General features: G+C 43.7%; 1 protein-coding gene across 1 annotated transcript in view; it reads left to right on the forward strand.

Moving 5' to 3' along the window:
* USP9X (ubiquitin specific peptidase 9 X-linked) overlaps positions 1-22017 on the forward strand; it is a 437788-nt gene that overhangs the window by 288799 nt on the left and 126972 nt on the right. Inside the window, 4 exon segments of the mRNA XM_077480883.1 lie at positions 546-662; positions 10287-10412; positions 12117-12283; positions 13148-13256. Coding sequence (XP_077337009.1) covers positions 546-662; positions 10287-10412; positions 12117-12283; positions 13148-13256 — 519 coding nt within the window.

Consider the following 22017-nt stretch of genomic DNA (forward strand, 5'->3'; position numbering starts at 1 on the left):
TCATGCCGTGACTGGTGGCTCGCGTGCATGCGCAGAAGTGACGTCACGTGACTCTGGCCAGTCAAAGAGCCGGAGTTCGTGGCCTGTAAAGAGGGGTGAAGATGGACACTCCCTGCTAGTGGGGACAGCGGTGACATCGCAGGTTTCAGTTAAGTGACACATAATAGGCTACTATGCGATGCATATGCGTTATGCTTTACCTTTGCAGGGAAATAAAGAGGAAGTAAAACCCACCAGGGTTTACTTCCTCTTTAAGCGTTTTTTTTTTTTTTTTGTGTGTAAAAGTACCTCTATGTAAGCCTATGGCAGATACCCTATGTGCACGAGGCCCAAGTGTATATATACTTTGTGTATAATCATATATTTATTTCTTTTTTGTTTTTACCGTCGAGCATTTTTTGTATGCAGACTTTTGATGTTTTACTGTATATTTTCTTTACTGTAAAATGCTTATAGTCACACCAGTAAATATTTATGGGTTTATGTAGTCAGTTGCAAACCTGTAACTGTGGTTGGTAATATCTATTGCTACTTTGTGTCTCCAGGCTACACATGATCAAGCAGTGGTGCTACAAAATGCCCTACAGAACATTCCTAATCCAACTTCAGAATGTATGCTAAGAAATGTAGCAATACGCCTTGCACAGCAAATATCGGATGAGGTACGTTTTTACATAAGCATTTTATGTAGGAACTGGTTTGTATGTCGATTTGTAAACTTCGTTCTAATATTCTAGAAGTTAATTTCAGTTTTGTAGTAAAAACTGCTTTTTTTTTTTTTTTTTGTTACCATGTATACAAATGTTTCATTTGGTTGCTGTGTGTGTGTGTGTGTGTGTGTGTGTGTGTGTGTCTGCACAATATTTAGCCTTCCCCTGCCTTAATCAATGAGAGGATGTTGAAAAGTGCTAGAAATGGTGGCTGATAAGACCAGGCCTTTTCTGACATTTTGTGTTTTCAGTATTTTTTTTTGCTAGAAAATTACTTACAACCCCCAAACATGCATATATATGTATATATTTTTTTAGCAGAGGCCCCATAGAATATAATGGTGGGTGGGTCTTTTTTTTTTTTTTTTGGTCACAGTATTTGCTCATTACATAAGTTTGAATGCCCAATTTAAGCACAATATAATACCCATTTTTATTTTCTTATATCGGGGGACACAGAGCCATAGTAGTTACTATGTGGGTTATAGGGCCACTGATAAGTGATGGACACTGGCACGCCCTTAGGCAAGAAGTGTACTCCCTGTATAACCCCTCCCACTACTGGGAGTCCTCAGTTTTTTCGCCAGTGTCTACGGTGTTCATGAGTAAAGATGTGCTGTGCTGAGCTGCACTCGAAGCAATTCTTGCTGGGGCTAGCCATGCTGACCGGATCCATTCTGATGTCTTTTCATGGGCTAAATGAATGGTACCCGGGCCTCGTGTCCGAAGAAACAAGGTTTTGCTTGCGAACGCTTCTCTTTAGAGAGCTGGCCTCTGGGATCCAATACTTTTTCGTAGTAAGGCCTAAAAGTTTTTACTGGCAGGGTGCTGTCACAGTTCCAGGATTATGGGTAACCAGAGTTTCCACGGGTTCCTGAAAGTTTCCTAAAAGGTCTCAGAGCACACTGTGAAGGGTGAAGATTGGGTCTTTATCTCTGATAAAACCCTGCTGCTAGGAAAAGGTAAGGAAGATTTTCTCAGGAATTTCTCCTTCTATGTATAATGTTGTCATGCCTATGTGTCACCACTGGGGGCTGAGCACTCACCATCCTGATGCTGGAAACCGAACAGAAGCCTTCATATTTCCTCTCCTCCGGCCACAACAGATCCTTCGGTAAAAAGGGAGGTCTGCTACTCTTCCTGTGCCCCCAAAATAGTTGTTTCCCCTTCGGGGTTAAGATGCCAAAATAGTTTACTTGCGGGCCGCTCAGCAGAGGATTTACCAGCCCCCCCCCCAGCCATGTCTGCATGTCCACAGGATGCCGCTTGTGCGGGAAAGCACTTTCTTTTGAATGGGGGGGGGGGTAATTCACACGGGGGGTGTGGCTAACAGCATCAGACGCCGGCCACACATGCAGGAAGTTGATTTTATCACTGCATGTGATGAAAGCTGCTGCTGGCTGTGGAGGGACAGAGCAGGAGGATGGCTTGTGAAAGTTGGTGACACAGGCTTTTTCCCTTTCACACATACTTTAGCAGGCTAGGATTAATAGCAGCTAATGGCGTTGAACTATAGCCTAGCAATGTACATTTTTTGCATAGTGCCTCTGCTTTATGCTTCAGGCTATGATTGGTAATAGGACCAGGAACTTCTCTAAAATGGTCAATGGTTTTTTCACTATAAACTGAATCCATTTTCAAAAGAATGTCATCCTCCTCTGAGAGGGCTAGTCAGGTGAAAGCCATCAGGGGAAACTTGTTGCATAAAACACTTCAGTCCCTGTATATATCATGCAAAAGGTTTTTTCTTTTATCATTTGTAAATTGGAAATAAGATGAATGCTATGATGTCTCTCCATAGTGGGTCTAAACATAGCAGGTTCCCATCTAGTCCTCAGGACCCTCTTATTGAGGTGCAGGAGGCTGGGGATCAGGTAGATCTTCCCAAATATTTGGAAGATACTTATTTATCCTCTTCGGAGGATCCCAATATGGAAGTAGCATCACAAGACAGGTTGCCTGTGTACTCCCTTACTCAACCTTTTTTGCTGCCTGCAGCACAGGCTTTTGAGGAACGTACCTCTTATTGGGTTCATTAGAATCTCCCCCATCTGTGGTTTTTTTTTTCCTATTCAGGAATGGCTAAAAAAGCTTATGTATTCTGAATGGGAACATCTGAATAAACAATATTATGCTCCCAAGAAATTCTCCACACTTTATCTAAAAGAGGATTTCTAAGAAGAAAATGGGGGGGTTCCAGCAATTGATGCTGCAATCGCATCAGTGAGCAGTGTCTCACATGTCCGGTTGATAATGCACTGATGTTAAAGGATCCAACAGATAAAAAGTTGGAACTTCTTTTTCAAGACAATGCATTTTGCAAGTTCAGTAGCACAGCCGATTCTTGCTGCAATTGGTGTATCTCAGTCCATTAAGGAACAGTTTGTGGAGATACCTGAAATTCTGCCCGATCAGCAGGCCTGGCAATGGGCTGGTGTATCTGACGCACTGTGTCTCACAGTAGATGCTATGAAAGACTATATTATTTAAGCCTTATGGCTTATGCTTGGACTAGTGCATTCTCGCAGAGTTCTGTGGCTGAAAAATTGATCAGCCGAAGCACCGTGTAAAAAGCTCTTAGCCAGTTTTTCCCCTTCATGGGTTACGGCTATTTAGAGACTATCTGGATAAGTACATCCTAAGAACCTCTAATGGGGAAAGCTCTTTTACCAGTAATGCTGCCTCTCCTATGCCAGGGACATCTGCCTCTAGGCAGTCTTAATGGCCTCAACCGTCAGGTTCAAGGGAAAGTCCCCAAGTGCAGCACCAGGTTAAGACGAGATCTTGGGGCAGAAAGCCAACAAAGTAGAATGCTAAAGCCTTCTCATGAAGGGGCACTTCCACTCCTTTAGGTGAGGGAAAAGGTCCTGCGAATTTCAAGATCTGGTAGGAACAATGTCAAGATAGATGGTTTTCTGCAGTTTTTTTTTCTAGGTTACGACTAGAGTTCCGAGAGTTTGCGTCTCCTCGTTTTTTCTAAGGGAAAATGTTCCCAAGGATCCAGAGAAAAGAAGTCTCTCTCTGGCCTCTGGATCAGCTGTTATCCCAGTCTGTGTTATCAGAGGCTCCCTTAGTGGAACAGGGCACAGGGTTTGGCTCAAACCTTTTACGGTTCCAGAACCAAACAGAGTTAAGACCCATTCTAGATCTTGAAGATCTGAATCTACAATTAAACATCCGATCCTTGCATCTGATCGGTTGTGTCCATCCTCCAAGGAATGGAGTTTTTTGGCTTTAATCAATATCAAAAATGCATATCTCCATGTGCCAGATTTTCCCGCTCACCAGAAATTTCTGCGTTTTGAAATATAAAATCTTTTCAGTTGTGGCCCTGCCATTTGGTTTAGCCACAACACCATGGTTGTTCTGAAAGATTCTGGCACCTCCTTTAGCCAGATTAAGGCCTCAATGCATAATGCTCCTAGTCTATTTAGAAGATCTGCTTTTAATAGATCAGTCAGTCTCGGGTCTAAAACCAGAGTCTGATCACAGCCGTAACTACCTGAAATCTCTGGGTAGGATGCTCAACCTAGGAAGATTCACCTTAAAACCATCAAGGAGATTACAGTACTTGGGGGCTGGTTATAGATACCATACAGAAGGTGTTCTTACCCCAGACAAGAATCAGTTCCATTGTAGGACTAATTCAACTTATCAAAACAAAGGAAAATTCCTTGCATTCAGCGGTGCAGGAGATTGTTAGGGGAAATGGTCAAGGCCATCGCTTACACGCAGTTTTTACTCAAACTGCTTCAAAACACCATCCTGTCGGTCCGGAATAAAAAGATTCAGGCCTTGTTTGTCCAATTCGCTTGGCTCCCGACTTAAGTCAGAGCTTAAATTGGTGGTTGTTATCCAGCAAAAAAGAAAATCTTTATCCTGGAAGGTGTTAACAGATGCCAGCCTTCTAGGCTGAGGAGCACCCCTGGAAGAAGATTCTGTCCAGGTGAGATCGTCCAGGTTAGGGGACCTTGCCTATCAAGAAGATTTGGGCAGTACGTCTGGCCCTAGAATCTGGGACGGTTAGACTACGGGACTGTCCTGTCAGGATTCAGTCTGACAAGGCCATGGCGGTGGCTTACATCAATCACCAGGGGGGCACTAGTGGTCATGCAGCCCAAAAAGAGGTGAATAATGTTCTACCTTGGGCAGAAAACAACAATCCTTGTCTATCAGCAATTTTCATTTCAGGAATAGACTTGGCAGGCGGACTACTTGAGTCGCCAGCAATTATTTCCGGGAGAATGATCTCTTCACCCCTACATCTTCCTAGCGATATGTCAGATATGGGTTATTCCGGACATGGACCTATTCGCATCCAGATTCAACAACAAATTCTACAACTTTGTGTCGAAAACAAGGGATCCATTAGCAGGTGGAACAGACACATTAGTCTTCCTATGGGATCATTTTTCACTGATCTATGCATTTCCTCCCGTTCTGCTTCTTTCACGCCTTCTCCGCGGGATTACGCAGGAACAAAACGAGGTGATTCTGGCAGCCCCAGTGGGTCCCAGAAGATCTTGATTTAGTGAGATCTTAAAGATTGCAGTAGGAGTCTTTCGGACTCTGCCATTATAGCCAGACCTTCTCGCACAAGGTCCGTTATTTCATCCTACCTTATGGATGAAAAATTTAACAAGTTTGACTGTTGAATCCCACTCTATAAAGGATCATGAGTAATCCCCTCGATAGCATCTACTCTGATGCCAGGAATCCGGCTTCCAGAATCATTTACTATACGGTCTGGAAGGCATATGTTTCTTGGTGTAGATCCAGGGGATGGCACCCCAGGAAGTATGTCATAGGCAGGATCCCTGATTCCTGCAAATGGGATCTGAAATAAAGCTGGCCTTGACTTCCATCAAGGGCCAAGATCCCGGCCTTGTCAGTGTTTTTTCAATGGCCTCCTGCTTCCCAATCTTGGTGTGTAAATCTTGGTAACACAGATTATTCCCCTATCAAGGCACCTCTAAATCCTTGGCATTTAAATTTCATCTTATCGGCTTTGTTTGAACTTTTATGAGAAATTGTTCATTTGACAAGAAAAATAATATTTCTGGTTTCCATTTCTTCTGCTAGAAGAGTATCGGAACTAGCGGCTCTGTCTTATAAAGAGACATATTTTGATCATGCATAAGGATGAGGTGTTTTTTTTTTTTCTTCATCCTGAATTCCTACCAAAAGTGGTAACGTGTTTTTTTTTCTCTTATATTCACCGACCGACACATCCTCTCTGTAACAAAATGGGTTGTTAGCCCTATCACTAGGAGATATAAGGCAAAGTTGTAATGCAAAGCACAGAACTCTCAGTTCCGCCCAGGGGGCTGGTCCCTCAGGCTACAATCCCACACCCTGCAACAGCAGCCTCAGTTTTATTTTAGTGAAGGAGTAAGGCTTAGGAACCCTGCGGGCCCATAGGTCCATGTTTTTTTATGAAGAAACGTTGCTTTTTACGCAAGATGAATGATCCTGTGATCTTCTATCAACAGCTGGCTGGGTGCCAGGCTGGTTCACTTATCCTTGTAGTCTCCCCAGTCTGGCCATCGAGCGTGTGCAGGTCGCAGCTACGGCTCGGCAGGCCACGACATACCTCAGCTCCAGAGGTGGTCGGGAGCTTTTATGTTCCGGGTCATACATATGACCAGACTACTGATGTCTGCGTCACAGTATGCCGGGCCAGTAGCCTTCCCTGTACTGATCAGGAGTAGGTCTACAATAGAATGTCTCCCAGCTCTTCAGTACTGGTAAGTACGGCTCTCCCTGCCTCGACAGGGCTGAGCAGCTGGGCATTCCCTGGGAGGTCAATTCGGGGGTCCCTCACCTCCCTCTCTTCTCTCCCCTGTCCTTATCTCCCCTCCTTTTCCCCCTCACGGGCTGGGGGGGGGCTGTGCTGGGTACTGAGCAGTGTGTGTGTGCCCCTGGGGCTCTCACCTGGGATCTGGTTGTCCGGTGGTGCCTGGATCCTGCGTACTTCAATCCCGGGAGGTGTCTGTGAGGTTTGCTTGTGTGCAGCGCTGACTCCGCCACAGGTTTGTCTCTCATAGTGCTGGCTGGTGGCCAATTTAGGTGTGGGCAAGGGCACCATGCTTCTGGGCTTCAAGCGGCCATTTTCCCAGTGACTCCCTATTCAGGACACTGGCAGCAATTTTCTAGAAGCCGGAGCACGTTCTAGTGCTCTAGCAGCAATTTCATTTGCCTTCAGCTTCCTGTTTTGTCATTACTGAGTGCTGGACAGCCTTCTATGTAGTCTGAGCACGTTTTTCAGATCGTTCACTGATTGTTCTGATGGACAGTTTTGGTTCCTCTGCACCTCGGAGGACTAGGGGTCTACAGACACTGCTGTGAACAGCACGGAACTACTCAGGGTGGTGAGTCCGGCGGGTTAGAACCCCTCAGTCAGCGGCAGCAAGGAGGGTGGGACTGTCACTGTCCTAAGTCCCCTTCGGGTGGCAGACTGGGTAGGATCAGCATGGCTTCAGAAACTGGTGTTTCTTCCCCCGACATCCAGGCAATTGCAACCGGGTCACCTGCGGACTGCGCAGTCCCCATGGATACCCTGACGGCGGACCCCTGTCATCGCACTCCTTAGTGAGTACCTTCGTTCAGGGGGTACGAAACTGTAGTCCCTCCGGTGCGTCCACCTTTACCCCCTTGGGATTTGAACCTGGTGTTGTCAGCGCTTCAAAAACCGCCCGTTTGAAAATATCGGGGAGATTCCCTTGTTGTCTCTTTCCCAGAAAGTGGTCTTCCTAGTGGCCATCACACCGGCCAGGGTTTCGGAACTAGCAGCCTTGTGTCCCACAAGTCGCCCTACCTGGTTATCCACAGAGATAAGGTGGTGTTGCGTCCACAACCATCTTTTCTTCTGAAAGTGGTCTCGGCTTTCCATATCGATGAGGACATTGTATTACCATCTCTGTGTCCTAAGCCGAAGCACCCTAAGGAGCTGGCCCTTCACACTCTGGACGTGGTTAGGTCTCTGAAGGTTTATTTGTCTGCCACGGCTCCCTTTCGGAAGTCAGACTCGCTGTTTGAATGAGCTGGTTCAAACAAATGCATGGCGGTCTCGTCGGCCACCATTTCGAGGTGGATCAGACAGATTGTAATACAAGCCTACGCCTTGAAGGGGCAGGTGTCCCCCTTTCCGGTCACGGCCTGCTCCACAAGAGCAGTCGGAACGTCTTGGGCCTTCCGACACCAAGCATCGGTTGCTCAGGTGTGTAAGGCGGCGACCTGGTCCAAAATGTGGACAGGCAATGTCAAAATCTAATATTTTTCCAAATGGATTTGTCAAGTGATTGTTCAAGCTTCAACTTAAGAAGAACATTTTTCCTCCTTATGCTAGAGCACACGCATCCAGGGTGATTAGTTCCTCTTGGGTGGTGCATCATCAGGCCTCTATTGCTCAGATCTGTAAGGCCACGACTTGGTCTTCGGTTCATACGTTTATCAGACTTTTTCAAAAAGATATTAAAGGTCATGAGGATATTGCCTTTTGGGCGCAGTATACTGCAGACTGTAGTATGAGTCCTCTGGCCTCCTGTTTTTTTGGTTGAGTTTCCCTCCCTTCAGTTGCTGTTGCTATGGGACATCCCACATAGTAACTACTATGGCTCTGTGTCCCCTGATGTAAGAAAACTGCATTTTTAAAACGGCTTACCTGTAAAATCCTTTTCTTTGATGTACATCAGGGGACACAGAGGTCCCTCCCTTCTTGGTATACACTTGTTTTGCTTGGCAAAAAAACTGAGGACTCCCAGTAATGGGAGGGGTTATATAGGGAGTACACTTCTTGCTTTAGGGCGTGCCAGTGTCCATCACCTATCAGTGGCCCTATAACCCACATAGTAACTACTATGCCTCTGTGTCCCCTGATGTAAATCAAAGAAAATTATTTTACAGGTAAGCTGTTTTAAAAATACGTTTTTTGCTAAAATGTAGTATTCAGCCAAGTAAAAAAATAACTCGCATGTCGTGCTTTAAAATGGTACACGCATGTGGAATGACACCAAACTACTGTATTTAAAAATCTCCATAGGTGACACTTTAAAAGCCTTTACAGGTTACCAGTTTAGAGCTGCACAGGAGGTTTGGTGCTAGAATTATTGTTCTCACTGTTCGTGGAAATACCTTGTGTGGTGTTATTGGCATTTTACACATTTTATTTTTTTCACTGTTAATTTAATATTTTTTTTAAAAGCTTTTATTGCTGTCACAGGTAATGTAATAAATAGGCAGTGACAGGTATTTTATGGCGGAATCTGAGGTCTTAGACCCCAGTTGTCGCCTCTTCCCTTAAAAGCATCTGATCACACCAAGATCCGTGTGATCAGATGTTTTAACATTTTAAAAATAATGCGGTTTACATCTGGGAAACGGGAAGTGACAAAATACTTGTCGCTTCCCATTTCCTTTAACATATCGATCGGCGGCCTTCCGTTCCTCAGTCAACTGTCGGAAAAGCCGGCAGCTAATTAGCTGCTAAAGTGACTTTTTCAAGAAAAAAAAATAGATCACATCCAGAGAAAAATACAGATTTATACCACTTAAAATCTGCACTGTATATGTACATTAGGTGGTCTTCAGGTGGTTAAAACATCTGATTTTAAAATGGTATAGTTTAGTGTAAACCTAAAGACAATGTCTGGCAGGTTTTTGTAGCATTGAATAATTGCTGAAAATCGCTAATACCAGCAATTGCCAAAAATCTGTACCTAGCAAATTTAATGGCATTTGTTGCTGCCACAGGTTAAGCTAGGTCATTAGTTCGGCGTGCTCTGCTGCAAATTGCTCTCCTACAGCAATTTGTAGCTAAGCCATTGAGATGGATGCAGGGTGAATGCCATTGGCTTTGAAACATTGCTCAAACTCTATTGTTAAGCAACTGAGCTACAAATCGCTTTAAGTTCTATTCCATAAAACATAACTCATTTCCTTATTGTGTAGACAGTTTTTTTAGTAAGAATGTTTTAATTTCTTCTACCAATAATGGTTTCAAAATCCTGTAGGTCCAGAATCCCTTGGCATGTGCGAATATTAACACCAAGAAAGAGAAATCAACCTTTTTGGCCTTTTATGGACCATACAGGATAAAATCTCCACGGCATAAATCTCAAATGCTGTAAAGTGTGAACTTTTATCGTAATTAAACCTTGATTCATGTACGATAAATAAAAATACCATTGTATATACAGATACCAAAGAAACAACTCCCTGTAAATCCTACCATTGCACAGGCAAAAATATTAATTTAAGACTGCATAGATTTCCGTATGCTCCCAGTACTCAGAGAAAATGCACTTTATTTCTCAATGTATGTCCAGAACATGCATCCAAGTTTACTTCTGCTGAACTAGCAACCTTTTTCCTTATTCTTCAGCACAGACCTTTGAACAGTTTTAGAAAACATGTAAAAAAAAAGAAAAACAAATTCTGTTTCAGTCTTAGTTTTATAAATGGCAAGATTTTTCCATAAATCATTCAAATATATATGAGCTTGAGTGTTTTTTTTTTTTTTAAACAATCTTCTAGAGTAGTATGATTTGATCTTTTATTTTTTTATTTTTTTTTAAGGCTTCTAAATACATCCCAGATATTTGTGTCATTCGAGCAATACAGAAAGTAATTTGGGCCTCCGGCTGTGGTTCAGTTCAGTTGGTTTTCTCTGCCAATGAGGAAATAAGCAAAATTTATGAAAAGGTAAGTGTTAGTATGCATGCTCCAGGAACTTTACTTTTAAAACCAAACCCTAACCTGTTTTTCCCTTGTATAGAAAGTTTCAAATGTTTCAGCCCTGAAAAACGTCTTTAGCCACTAGTTGCACATGACATTCTTAATGTCAGTACATTATCCAGTGCAAAACAAAATGCTACCTTACTGAACTGCTATGGATTTACTATATTTAAAAAATTGGTGGCTATTCTTCTTTTCCTGTTGAAAATTTTAAGTGATTGTAAACTTTTTTTTTTTTTTGACAAACATACCTATACTAACCTGCTCTGTGCAATCCCAATCCTCCTCCTCTTGCACAGAGCAGCCCCGATCCTCCTCCTTCTGATTTCCCCGCCGGCGCTCCAGGTCCCTCTTCATTAGGTGCCCCCATGGAAAGCCACTTTCCATGGGGCTACACGTGCGGGCTTGCTCCGAAGTCCCGCTGCTGCATCTGCTCCCACGTTACAGCTTTAAAAGCAGAAGGAGCCAATTGCGACTTCTGCTATCAATCTGCCCAATGAGGAGAGCGTCCGCGGCTGGAGCACTCGTGCACATCACTGGATTGGATCGGGCTCACGTGAGAAAGAGGGGGTCCGGGAGAGCTGCAGCACAGAAGGTTTTTCACCATAATGTATGGAATGCATTAAGGTGGAACATTTTAAGGCTTTACAACCACTTTTAACTTCTTGAGATCCGCGCTATAGCCGAATGACGGCTACAGCGCGGACCTGCTTTGCCGGGACGACGTCAATAGACTTTGCCCCGTGCACGAGCGGCCTGCGCGCCCTGTGATCAGCGAGTCTGAGACTCGCCTGATCACAGATTGGAGCAAGGGGTCGATCCTGACCCCTTACCACGTGATCAGCTGTCAGCCAATGACAGCTGATCATGTGATCACAACAGAGCCGGTAATCGGCTATTTTTCCTCCTCGCGCTGACAACGCGAGGAGAAAAAAATAAGCCGATCACCGGCGGCCGTGTTCGGGACATCAGTCCCGATCACAGTGAGCTGGGGACAGCTCATCAGTGCCCCCCTGCCAGTGCCACCTAAAATATGGCAAGAATTGCCACCCATCAGTGCCCATAGTGCTACCCATCAGTGCCCACAATATGCCTCGCACACAGTGCTGAACCTCAGTGCCACATATCCGTGCCCATCAGGGACGCCTTATTTGTGCCCATCAGTACCGCCTTATTTGTGCTATCAGTGCCCACCAGCGCCGCCTCATCAGCGCATTTCAATGAAGGAGAAAAATTACCTGTTTGCAAAATTTTATAACAAACTATTAAACATGATTTATTTTTTTTATTTTTTTTTGTATCTTTTTTTGTTTAGCAAAAAATAAACCTCCCAGCTGTAATTAAATACCACCAAAAGAAAGCTCTATTTGTGGGAAAAAAATGATAAAAATTTCATTTGGGTACAGTGTTTTATGACCGCGTAATTGTTATGCAAAGTACATTGACGCTGAAAATTGGTCTCGGCAGGAGGGGGGTTTAAGTGCCCAGTAAGCAAGTGGTTGATATTTTTTTAAATTCGATTTTTGATGAATACTAAGCAGTTCAGTAAGGTAGTGTTTGTTGTTGGTTTGAGATAAAGCTATAGCACTCTGTAAAATCTCTCTACAAAACTTTGGCCCCTATAAATCCATTGTCCAGTTCAAAGATTTATGTGTGTTCTATATTTCACAGGCTAATGCTGGGAATGAACCTGATCCTGAGGATGAACAAGTTTGTTGTGAAGCTCTGGAGGCAATGACCTTGTGTTTTGCTTTGATACCAACAGCATTGGAAACATTAAGCAAAGAGAAAGCATGGCAGACTTTCATCATTGACTTGCTACTTCACTGTCAAAGCAAGTAAGTGTTTAAGTTTTCCTGCCTTTTATGAGCTCTTAAAGTGGTTGTACACCCTGTACAACCACTTTTACCTACAGGTAAGGCTTACCTGTAGGTGTTTGAAATATCTCCTAAACCTCCATGGTTTAGAAGATATTTACAAAAAAGCAGAGAGCCGATGACTACAACGCATGCATACTTTAGAAAGGACACGTTGTACCGTTTCTAATAGGGGTCATTCGACTCCAGCCATTCACAGAGCTGGAGTTAACGGCCCCGGAAGGAAGAGAGTTGAAGATGGACGCTCCCTGCTAGTGGGGACAGCAGTGATATTGCAGGCTTCGGTTTCAGGTAAGGGAAACATAATGGGCTACTATGCGATGCATAGTAGCCCATTATGCTTTAACTTTGCAGAGAAATTGAGGAAGTAAAACCCACCAGCGTTTACTTCCTCTTTAAGAGCTCTTAATAAGCAGATGGGATAAATTATATAGTCTTTGTTGGTCTTATCCATTTATACATCAGTATTTTTATATGGAATAGTAGCAGTTCAGTGAGGTTAGTCTCCTTTCTGTCCTTTTAAATTATTATAGAAAATGTTGAGTGTTTTGATAGGTTTTCTGAAATCAGGTTGTGTTTTGCCCAAGTAACAGAGTAGCTACAAGCAATGGCAGCTGGGAACTGCATGATGATGCTGCCAAAAATAACAGAATGGCAAGGGTATGTGGCAGATTCTCTCTCTTCCCCCCCCCCAGATAATCATGAGGTAATAGAATTCCAAGTGAAAAATCTTAAAAGTTTTTATGGCAAGTAAAGAATGCATAAATCGGTCTTTGATCTGATATACAAACCTACTTTTATGTTCCTTGTATTTTTTTCCCTCAGACTTGTTAGACAAATGGCGCAGGAACAGTTCTTTCTTATGTCTACAAGGTGTTGTATGGGACATCGACCTCTTATTTTCTTTATTACACTTCTGTTCACAGTTCTTGGGGTAAGGAATATTATGATAATTTATAATTGTGCAAATGCTTGTAGGATAAGTTGATGCTTGTTGCCAGAATATATTTGTGTGCAGAAAGTACCCATCTTTCATAAAAAAAAAGGTTGTAACTACTTCCAGACCACCCACCGCACATATACTGTGGCAGGTTGGCCCGACTGCACGAAACAACGTACCTGTACATTGTTTGCAAAGTCTGGCGACCCCTTCCCACTGTGATTGGACACAGTGGGAGCCAATCGGCGGATGCGATGGCCACCCGCAATCTTTCAGAGTAGAGGCAGGACGGCGGTTTGCCTATGTAAATGAGGCAGACTGTCTTATCAGACAGTGAGCGAGATCTTGTGTTCCTGCTGAAACAGGAACACAGATGTCTCTTCCTGCAGTCAGTCTTAACCTTTTGATTGCCCCTGATGTTAACCCCTTCCCCACCAGTGTCATTTATGCAGTGACAATGCGTTTTTTTTATATAGCACTGATCACTGTATTGGTGTCACTGGTCCCCAAAAAGTCACTTAGTGTTTGATTTTTCCATTGCAGTCCCGCTAAAAATCACTGATCACTGCTATTACTAGTAAAAAAATAGAGATGCCCTAAAAATCTGTTTCTAACTTTTGCGCAAACTAATCAATATATGTTAATTGGGATTTTTAACAAAAATATGTAGCAGAATACAAATTGCCCTAAATTGATGAATACCTTTTTTTTTTTTTTTTTTTTTTACATATTTGAATTGGTTATGGTTTAAAGCCGAAAGTAAAAAATGTGTTTTTCTTTTCATACATCAAGGGACACAGAGCCATAGTAGTTACTATGTGGGTTAATAGGCCACCTTTTAGGTGATGGACACTGGCACGCCCTAAGACCAGAAGTGCACTCCCTATATAACCCCTCCCACTACTGGGAGTACCTTAGTTATTTCGCCAGTGTCTAAGGTGTTGGTCACGAGTAAAGATGTGCTGTGCTGAGCTCCACTGGAGCAATCCTTGCTGGGGCTAGCCATGCTGACCAGATCCATTCAGAGTGTCCTTTAATGGGCCTAAGGAATGGTACCCGGGTCTTGTGTCCGAAGAAATTAGGTTTTTCTTGTGAATGCTTCTCTTTTTAGAGAGCTGGACTTTTGTACTGGACTCCAGTACTTTTTGGTAGTAAGGCCATAAAGTTTTTTACTGGCAGGGTACTGTTGCAGGTCCAGGATTGTGGGTAACCTCTAGGTTCCCCTGCTCCTAACTGTTTCGGAGCCCACTGTGAAGGGTGAAGATTGGGTTTATCTCAGATAAACCCTGTGCCGGGAAGGTAAGTGGAGTTTTCCAAGAAATATCTTTTGGATTTCCTTATGAATTTCTCTTTTAAAGCGGGAGTCCACCGGGACTCCGCTTTTTTTTTTTTTTTTTTTTTTTAAAGCCAGCAGCTACAAATACTGCAGCTGCTGACTTTTAAAATAGTGACACTTACCTGTCCAGCGCGCCCGCGATGTCGGCACCCGAAGCCGATCTCTAGATCGACACTCGAGTGCTGCCGCCGCCATCTTGGGTATGGGAATCAGGAAATGGAGCCTTTCGGCTTCATTTCCCGGTTCCCTACTGCGCATGCGCGAGCCGCGCTGCGCAATGAGGACGGTCCCAGCTGCCTCTGGGATCTGTGTGTTTCCCAGCAGGCAGCGGGGCACTTGCGGAAAGGGGCGTAAGTTACGCCCCTTTCCGCAGAGAGCTATCCCGGAAGTGGGTGCAGTTACCTGGATTATCCAGGTAACTGCACCCCCCTCCCCCCTGAAAGGTGCCGATTGTGGCACCGGAGGGGGGGAGGGTTCCGATGAGCGGAAGGTCCACTTTAGGGTGGACCTCCGCTTTAAGTATATAATGTTGTCATGCCTATGTGTCACCACTGGGGGTTGTATTGAGCACTCACCGCCTTATGCTGGAAACAGTGCTGTCAGGAGCCATCACTTCCTCCTCCTCCGGGCCAAAAGCAGCAGATCCTCTGGTAAGCCATAGGGGGGACTGGTCTCTCCTCCTGCACCCCCCTATGTTAAAATTGCCCCCCTCAGGGGAATTGTATGCCCGGAATCACTCTTTTGTTTTTTTAACAAAAAAAACAAACGTGCGGGTGCTCAGTGATGGACACTTCAGCCCCTATATATATCACACAGGAGGTTTTTTCTTCTACCATTTCTAATTTGGAAAAGAAGGTTGATGCTGTGATCACTTCTCCATAGTGGGTCTAAACGTAGCAGATCCCCATCCAGTGCTCAGGACCCTCAAATTGAGGTGCAAGGGGCAGGGAATCAGGAAGATCATCCAAGAGATTTGGAAGATACTAATATATCCTCTTCTGAGTATCCTAATATGGAGGGAGTAGTATCACAAGACAGGTTGCCTGTACACTCTCTTACTAAATTGGTTTGTTCAACCTTTTTTCTGCCTGCAGCGCAGAAAAACCTCCCCCATCTTGGAATGCTTTTCCTATTCATTCATGGCTAAAAAATCCATTATTATATATTCTGAATAGGAACATCCGGATAAACAGTATTATCCTCCCAGAAAGTTTTCTACACTATATCCTATGGAGGAGGATTGTTTAAAGAACCAACAGATAAAAAATTGGAACATCTTTCTAAAAGCAATATGTCTTTAGCAAGTTCAGTAGCGCAGCCGGTTCTTGCGGCAATTGGTGTATCTCCGTCCATTAAGGAACAGTTTATGGAGATACTTAAGATTCTTCCTGTTCAGCAGGCCCAGCAATGGGCTGGCATATCAGACGCACCATGTTTCACAGTAGATGCTATGAAAGATTCTATCATCAAAGCCTCACAGCTTGTGCTAGGACTAGTGCATTCTCTCAGAGTTCTGTGGCTGAAAAATTGATCAGCCGAAGCACCGTGTAAGAAACTCTTGGCCAGTTTCCCCTTTCATGGTGAATGGCTATTTGGGGACGATCTGGATAAATACATCTAAAGGATCTCTAATGGGAAAAGCTCTCTTTTACCAGTAAAGAAGTTTAAACATTTCTCCTTTTAAGCATGCTTACTCACCTGTGCCAGGGGCATCAACCTCTAGGCAGCCTCGATGGCCTCCGCCATCAGGTTCAAGGGGAAGACCCCAAGGTCAGCACCAGGGTCAAAAGAGGTCTTGGGACAAAAATCCTGCAAAAAAGAATGCCATGCCCTCCTTATGACGGGGTGCCCCTGCTCGCTCGGGTGGGGGCTAGGCTCCTGCAATTTTCAAAGGTCTGGCAGGAACAGTGACAAGACAGATGGGTGGCTTCCTCAGTTTCTCTAGATTACAAACTAGAGTTCAGAGAGTTTCCGTCTCCTCTTTTTCTAAGATCATATGTTCCCAGGGATCCAGAAAAAAAAAAGTTTCTTTCTAGCTCTGGATCATCTCTTATCCCAGCTGGAGTTATCAGCGTTTCCCTTGGAGTAACAGGGCACGGGTTTTTATTCAAACCTTTTCACGGTCCCAAAACCAAAAAGAGGTAAGACCTATTCTAGATCTCATCTGTACCGGCACTTAAATATCTGGTCCTTTCGCATGGAATCAATCCGATCGGTGGTTTCCATCTTGCAAGGAGGGGAGTTTTTGGCATCGATCGATATCAAGCATTCATATCTCCACATGCCAATATTTCCCGCTCACCAAAAATTTCTACTCTTCGAGATAGAAAATCATAATTTTAAGTTTGTGGCCCTGCCATTTGGTCTAGCCTCCGCACCGCGGGTATTCTCAAAGAAAGATTCTAGTACCTCCTTTAGCCAGATTAAGGGCTCAGGGCATGACAGTCCTAGCCTATTTAGACAATCTACTTTTAATAGATCATTCAGTCTCTGGTCTAAACCAACGTTTAATCACAGCTGTAAACTAGCTGGAATCTCTGGGTTGGATACTCAACCTAGAAAAATCCTCCTTAAAACCATCAAGGAGATTACATTACTTGGGGCTGGTCATAGATACCGTACAGAAAAAGGTATTCTTACCCCGGACAAGAGTCAGTCCCATTATAGGACTGATTCAACTTGTCAAAGTAAAGTAAAATCCATTTGGCTGTGTATGAGATTGTTAGGGAAACTGGTGGTCTCCTTCGAGGCCGTCCCTTATGCACAGTTTCACTGCTACAAAACATCATCCTGTCGGTCTGGAACAAGAAGGTTCAGGCTTTGGATTTTCCAGTAAGCTTATCCCCCGACGTACGTCAGAGTCTAAATTGGTGGTTGATATCCAGCAACCTCCAAAAAGGGAAATCCTTTCTGCCAGTATCCTGGAAAGTGGTGACAACGAATGCCAGCCTTCTAGGCTGGGGAGCAGTCCTGGAAGTAGATTTCCAGGGGAGATGGTCCAAGTCAGAAAGTACCTTGCCTATTAACATTTTGGAGATTTGGGCAGTATGTCTGGCCCTAGAGTCCTGGACGCTCAGGCTACGGGATTGTCTGTCAGGATTCAGCCTGACAATGCCACGGCTGTGGCTTACATTAATCACCGGGGGGGCACGAGAAGTCGTGCCGCCCAAAAAGAGGTGAATCATGTTCTAGCTTGGGCAGAAAACAACATTCCTTGCCCATCAGTGATTTTCATTTCAGTAATAGAAAATTGGCAGGCGGACTACTTGAGTCGCCAAAAGTTATTTCCGGGGGAATAGTCCCTTCACCCCAACATCTTCCTAGCGATATGTCAGAGATGTGACCTGTTCACGTCCAAATTCAACAACAAAGTCGACAACTTTGTGTCAAGAACAAGGGATCCGCTGGCATGCGGAACAGACGCATTAGTCTTCCCATGGGATCAGTTTTCACTGATCTATGTGTTTCCTCCAGTTCTGCTAATTCTGCGCCTTCTCCGCAGGATCAAGCAGTAATGAAAGGAGGTGATTCTGGTTGCCCAGCAGATCTTGGTTTACTGAGTTCATAAAGATGGCAGTAGGAGTCCCTTGGCAATTATGGCCAGACCTTCTTGCGCAAGGTCTGGTATCCCATCCTACTTTACGGATGCTAAATTTAATGATTTGGCTATTGAAACCCACATTCTAAAGGACCGTGGGTTATCCCCTTCAGTAGTGTCTGTGACGAACGCTGGTGTCAGATCCCTGCCCTCCTCGCTAACTGGCGACAAAGGACCGGCCAACCTCACACCACGCTGTCACTTACGTAACAATGCCACACTCGGCTGCACCCAGCACAAAGATTTTCCAGCTTGCGGGACCACAATCTAGGTGCGGGCAGCCTGAGAGTGATTGTCACTGGGCTAATTACACAATTAACCCTTTAACTGCCACCACCCCCGTTTAAAGACAGAGCCGGGGGGACTCGTAATTTAAGCAACACCAATTATAGGTTTAGAATAAGCTCCTGCAACACACACTGCCACCACAGACAGGTCTGCTCAGTGCCTTACTCTACCACAGTAGCGCCCTTTTAAGAGACAGGTTCGTTTATAGTTTGCATCAAGAGCTTTAAAGACAAGGTTAACACTTTTCAACATAAGGATTTATTATGAAAAGGTCAAGGTTGGTGCGAATAAAACATTTACAGAAAAAGGATGTTTCAAAAAATAAAGACAATATACAGCCACAATGAAATAAGGTAGAATTGGGAAGGAAGTATACTTGCAATTAATGTCCAAGAGTTGATCAATCGATGAGCAAAGGTAATCGGTTCTCAAACTTGGCAGATGTTCCTGCTTGGATGGTAAAAGGAGAACTGACCATTGCCTTGGCCTCTCCTCTTTTCTGTCAAATCAAAGGGGGTGTTGACAGCGACCAGTGACCAATCGTCTGGTCATCTTGTTTAGGGGTTGGTTGCTGGGAGGTGCCTACACTCATGACCCTGTCCCAGGTACACTTATGATACATATTCATATCTCTGCCTCTCTATTGTTTATAGACTGCAGATATCCATTTTAGTGATCAGCATATTTGCTTCAAAACAAGTCCACACATGACAGGTTTCCCATATCAGGGTTACCTAGGAGCAGTAAGGGGTCCCAGTGGCTTCCCATATGACCTGACATAGGGGTGTTTGGACTTGAAATGTTAGAAATTATCCGAGGAAACCAAATATATCCATATTATGGCTGTGCTATGATGGCTTTGAAAGTTATAAAAAATGTTAAAGTTTCAACACGTTACTAATCTGTTTGCACGCTATCTGGTTGGAAGTATTTACGACGGGGATCTGTTAGTTCTCTGAATGGAGAAAGTGACAGTTTTACGACAGGCCGCAATATCTTGCCAGGCAACTTGAGCCTTGTTTATTTGACCTGGCCTGGTTCTGTTTTCTCTGCTTTCCTTTTGAAGATGTTAAAACATTTGGAATTCCTAAGACAAGGGAGGGGGGAGTTTTTACAGATGTAAGTAAGTTTACAAGGTAGCCAAACTGTCATGGCTGCGTTCCACACAAAATGGCAACTAGTTACAATATATCCTGGCTCAGACGTGATATCGTTACAGTGTCTACTTTGGTTAATGCCATGAAGTCGGCTTCCAGAATCATTTACTACAGAGTATGCTAGGCATATGTTTCCTGGTTTGGATCCAGGGGTTGGCACCCCAGGAAGTGTGTCATATGTAGGATTCTTGATTTCCTGCAAATGGGATTAGGAATGAAGCTGGCCTTGAGTACTATCAAGAGCCAGATCTTGGCCTTGTCAGTGATTTTTCAATGGCCTCTTGCTTCTGACTCTCTGGCACATAGTTTTATTCAGGGGATAACATGAATTAATCCCCCTATCAAGGTACCTCTAAATCCTTGGGATTTATATTTGGTCTTATCGTCTTTACAGAATCGGCCTTTTGAGCCTTTACGGGAAATTCCCTTGGTTCTTTTGACAAGAAAAATAATCTTTGGTTGCCATTTCTTCTGCTAGAAGAGTATCAGGACTAGCAGCTCTGTCTTGTAAAGAGACATATTTGATCATGCATAAGGATAAGGTGGTTTTGAGTCCTCATCCTGAATTCCTACCAAAATTGGTGACAGGTTTTCGTTTAAACCAGGGTATTATTCTACCTTCTTTCTTTGCAGAGCCTCAATCTAGGAAGAGAAGGCACTACATTCACTTGATGTAGTAAGAGCGATCAGAGTCTATTTAAAGGCTGTCGCTCAGGTTCGCAAAACAGACGATTTGTTTGTACTGCCAGAAGGTCCAAAAAGGGGACAGGCAGCTTCAAAGTCAACTATTTCCAAATGGATTCATCAAGTGATTGTTCAAGCTTATGACTTAAGGGAGAAAATTTCTCCTTTTCATGTTAAAGCACACTCTACCAGGGTGGTTAGTGCCTCTTGGGGGTGCATCATCAGGCCTCTATGGCTCAGATTGGTAAGGCCGCAACTTCGTCTTCAGTTCATACATTTACCAGATTTTATAAAATCGATGTTAAAGGCCATGAGGATATTGCCTTTAGGCGTAGTGTGCTGCAGTATGAGTCCTCTAGCCTCTTTTGCCCTACTTTTTCTGTTGTCTCCCTCCCTTCAGTTGCCATTGCTATGGGACATCCCACATAGTAACTACTATGGCCCTGTGTCCCCTGCTGTATGAAAAGAAAACTGGATTTTCGAAATGGCTTACCTGTAAAATCCTTTTCTTTGATGTTCATCAGGGTACACAGAGGTCCCTCCCTTCTTGGTTGCACTTGTATTGCTTTGCTACAAAACTGAGGTACTCCCTGTAGTGGGAGGGTTTATGTAGGAAGTGCACTTCTGGTCTTAGGGCGTGCCAGTTTCCATCACCTAAAGGTGGCCTGTTAACCAACATAGTAACTACTATGGCACTGTGTCCCCTGATGTACATCAAAGAAAAGTATTTTACAGGTAAAAATCAAATTTTTTATTTTTTTTTTCAAAATTGTTGTGCTTTTTTTTTTTGTTTTATAGCACAAAAAATAAAAACCGCAGAAGTGATCAAATACCACCACAAAAAAAGCTTGATTTGTGGGGAAACAAAGGACACAACGTTTGGGTACAACATCACATGGCCACACAATTGTCAGAGGGGTTAAAACCTTTCGGGGCTGAAGTGGTTAACCAACTTCCTTCCCCTAAGGTTCACTAAAAAAAGCATGCCAAGAAAACAACCCGGTTACCATTTATTAGTCCAGGGTACCATGAGTGTTGTCCTAACAGAAATGAGAAGCACCAGTTATAGTAGAAGTCCATCTGTGAAACACTTGAGCTGTCTCTAGACAGTTTGGATAACCTGCATCCACTGAAAAGCTGTATTCCCTGTAATGCTACTGGTTTTGTGGTTCCAGGTTGTCCATTGTTTTTAGCTCAGAAAAATTTTCAACTAGAAGATCTTTTTTATAAACCTAAATAGAGTTTAAAAAATCTTTTAATTGGCTCTACTGAGAAAATAATGGTTTACATCAACATAGCTGCTTTTTTAAGGCTTAATGTACACGGGATATTTAACAACCTCTCCTGAACGATTTAATATGACAGATGGTAACTGACGCTTAGACACGTTTGACGTTTTTAGAAGCTTTTCTAAAAAGTCTTTCAAATAGTCAAATATTAAAACCGCCTGTTAACGAAACGTGGCTAAATGCGAGTTACCAGGTTTACATGCATTCACACGCTGTAACAGGCGTTTAACATGCCCCTGATCATCTGTCCTGAATGCATTTTTTTGTTTTACATAAAATGCTTCTAAATTCAACTGCCTAGAAACAACTATAAATTTCCTGTGTACATGTACTGATAACAGAGAAGAGTCAGGGTCAGCTAAATAAACACTCAATTGCTCCTAAACTTCAGTTTACCAGCAGC

The sequence above is a fragment of the Lithobates pipiens genome, unplaced genomic scaffold, assembly GCF_037356315.1.
Source record: "Lithobates pipiens isolate NorthernLeopardFrog02 unplaced genomic scaffold, aLitPip1_a1.2 Scaffold_16, whole genome shotgun sequence".
NCBI lineage: Eukaryota > Metazoa > Chordata > Amphibia > Anura > Ranidae > Lithobates > Lithobates pipiens.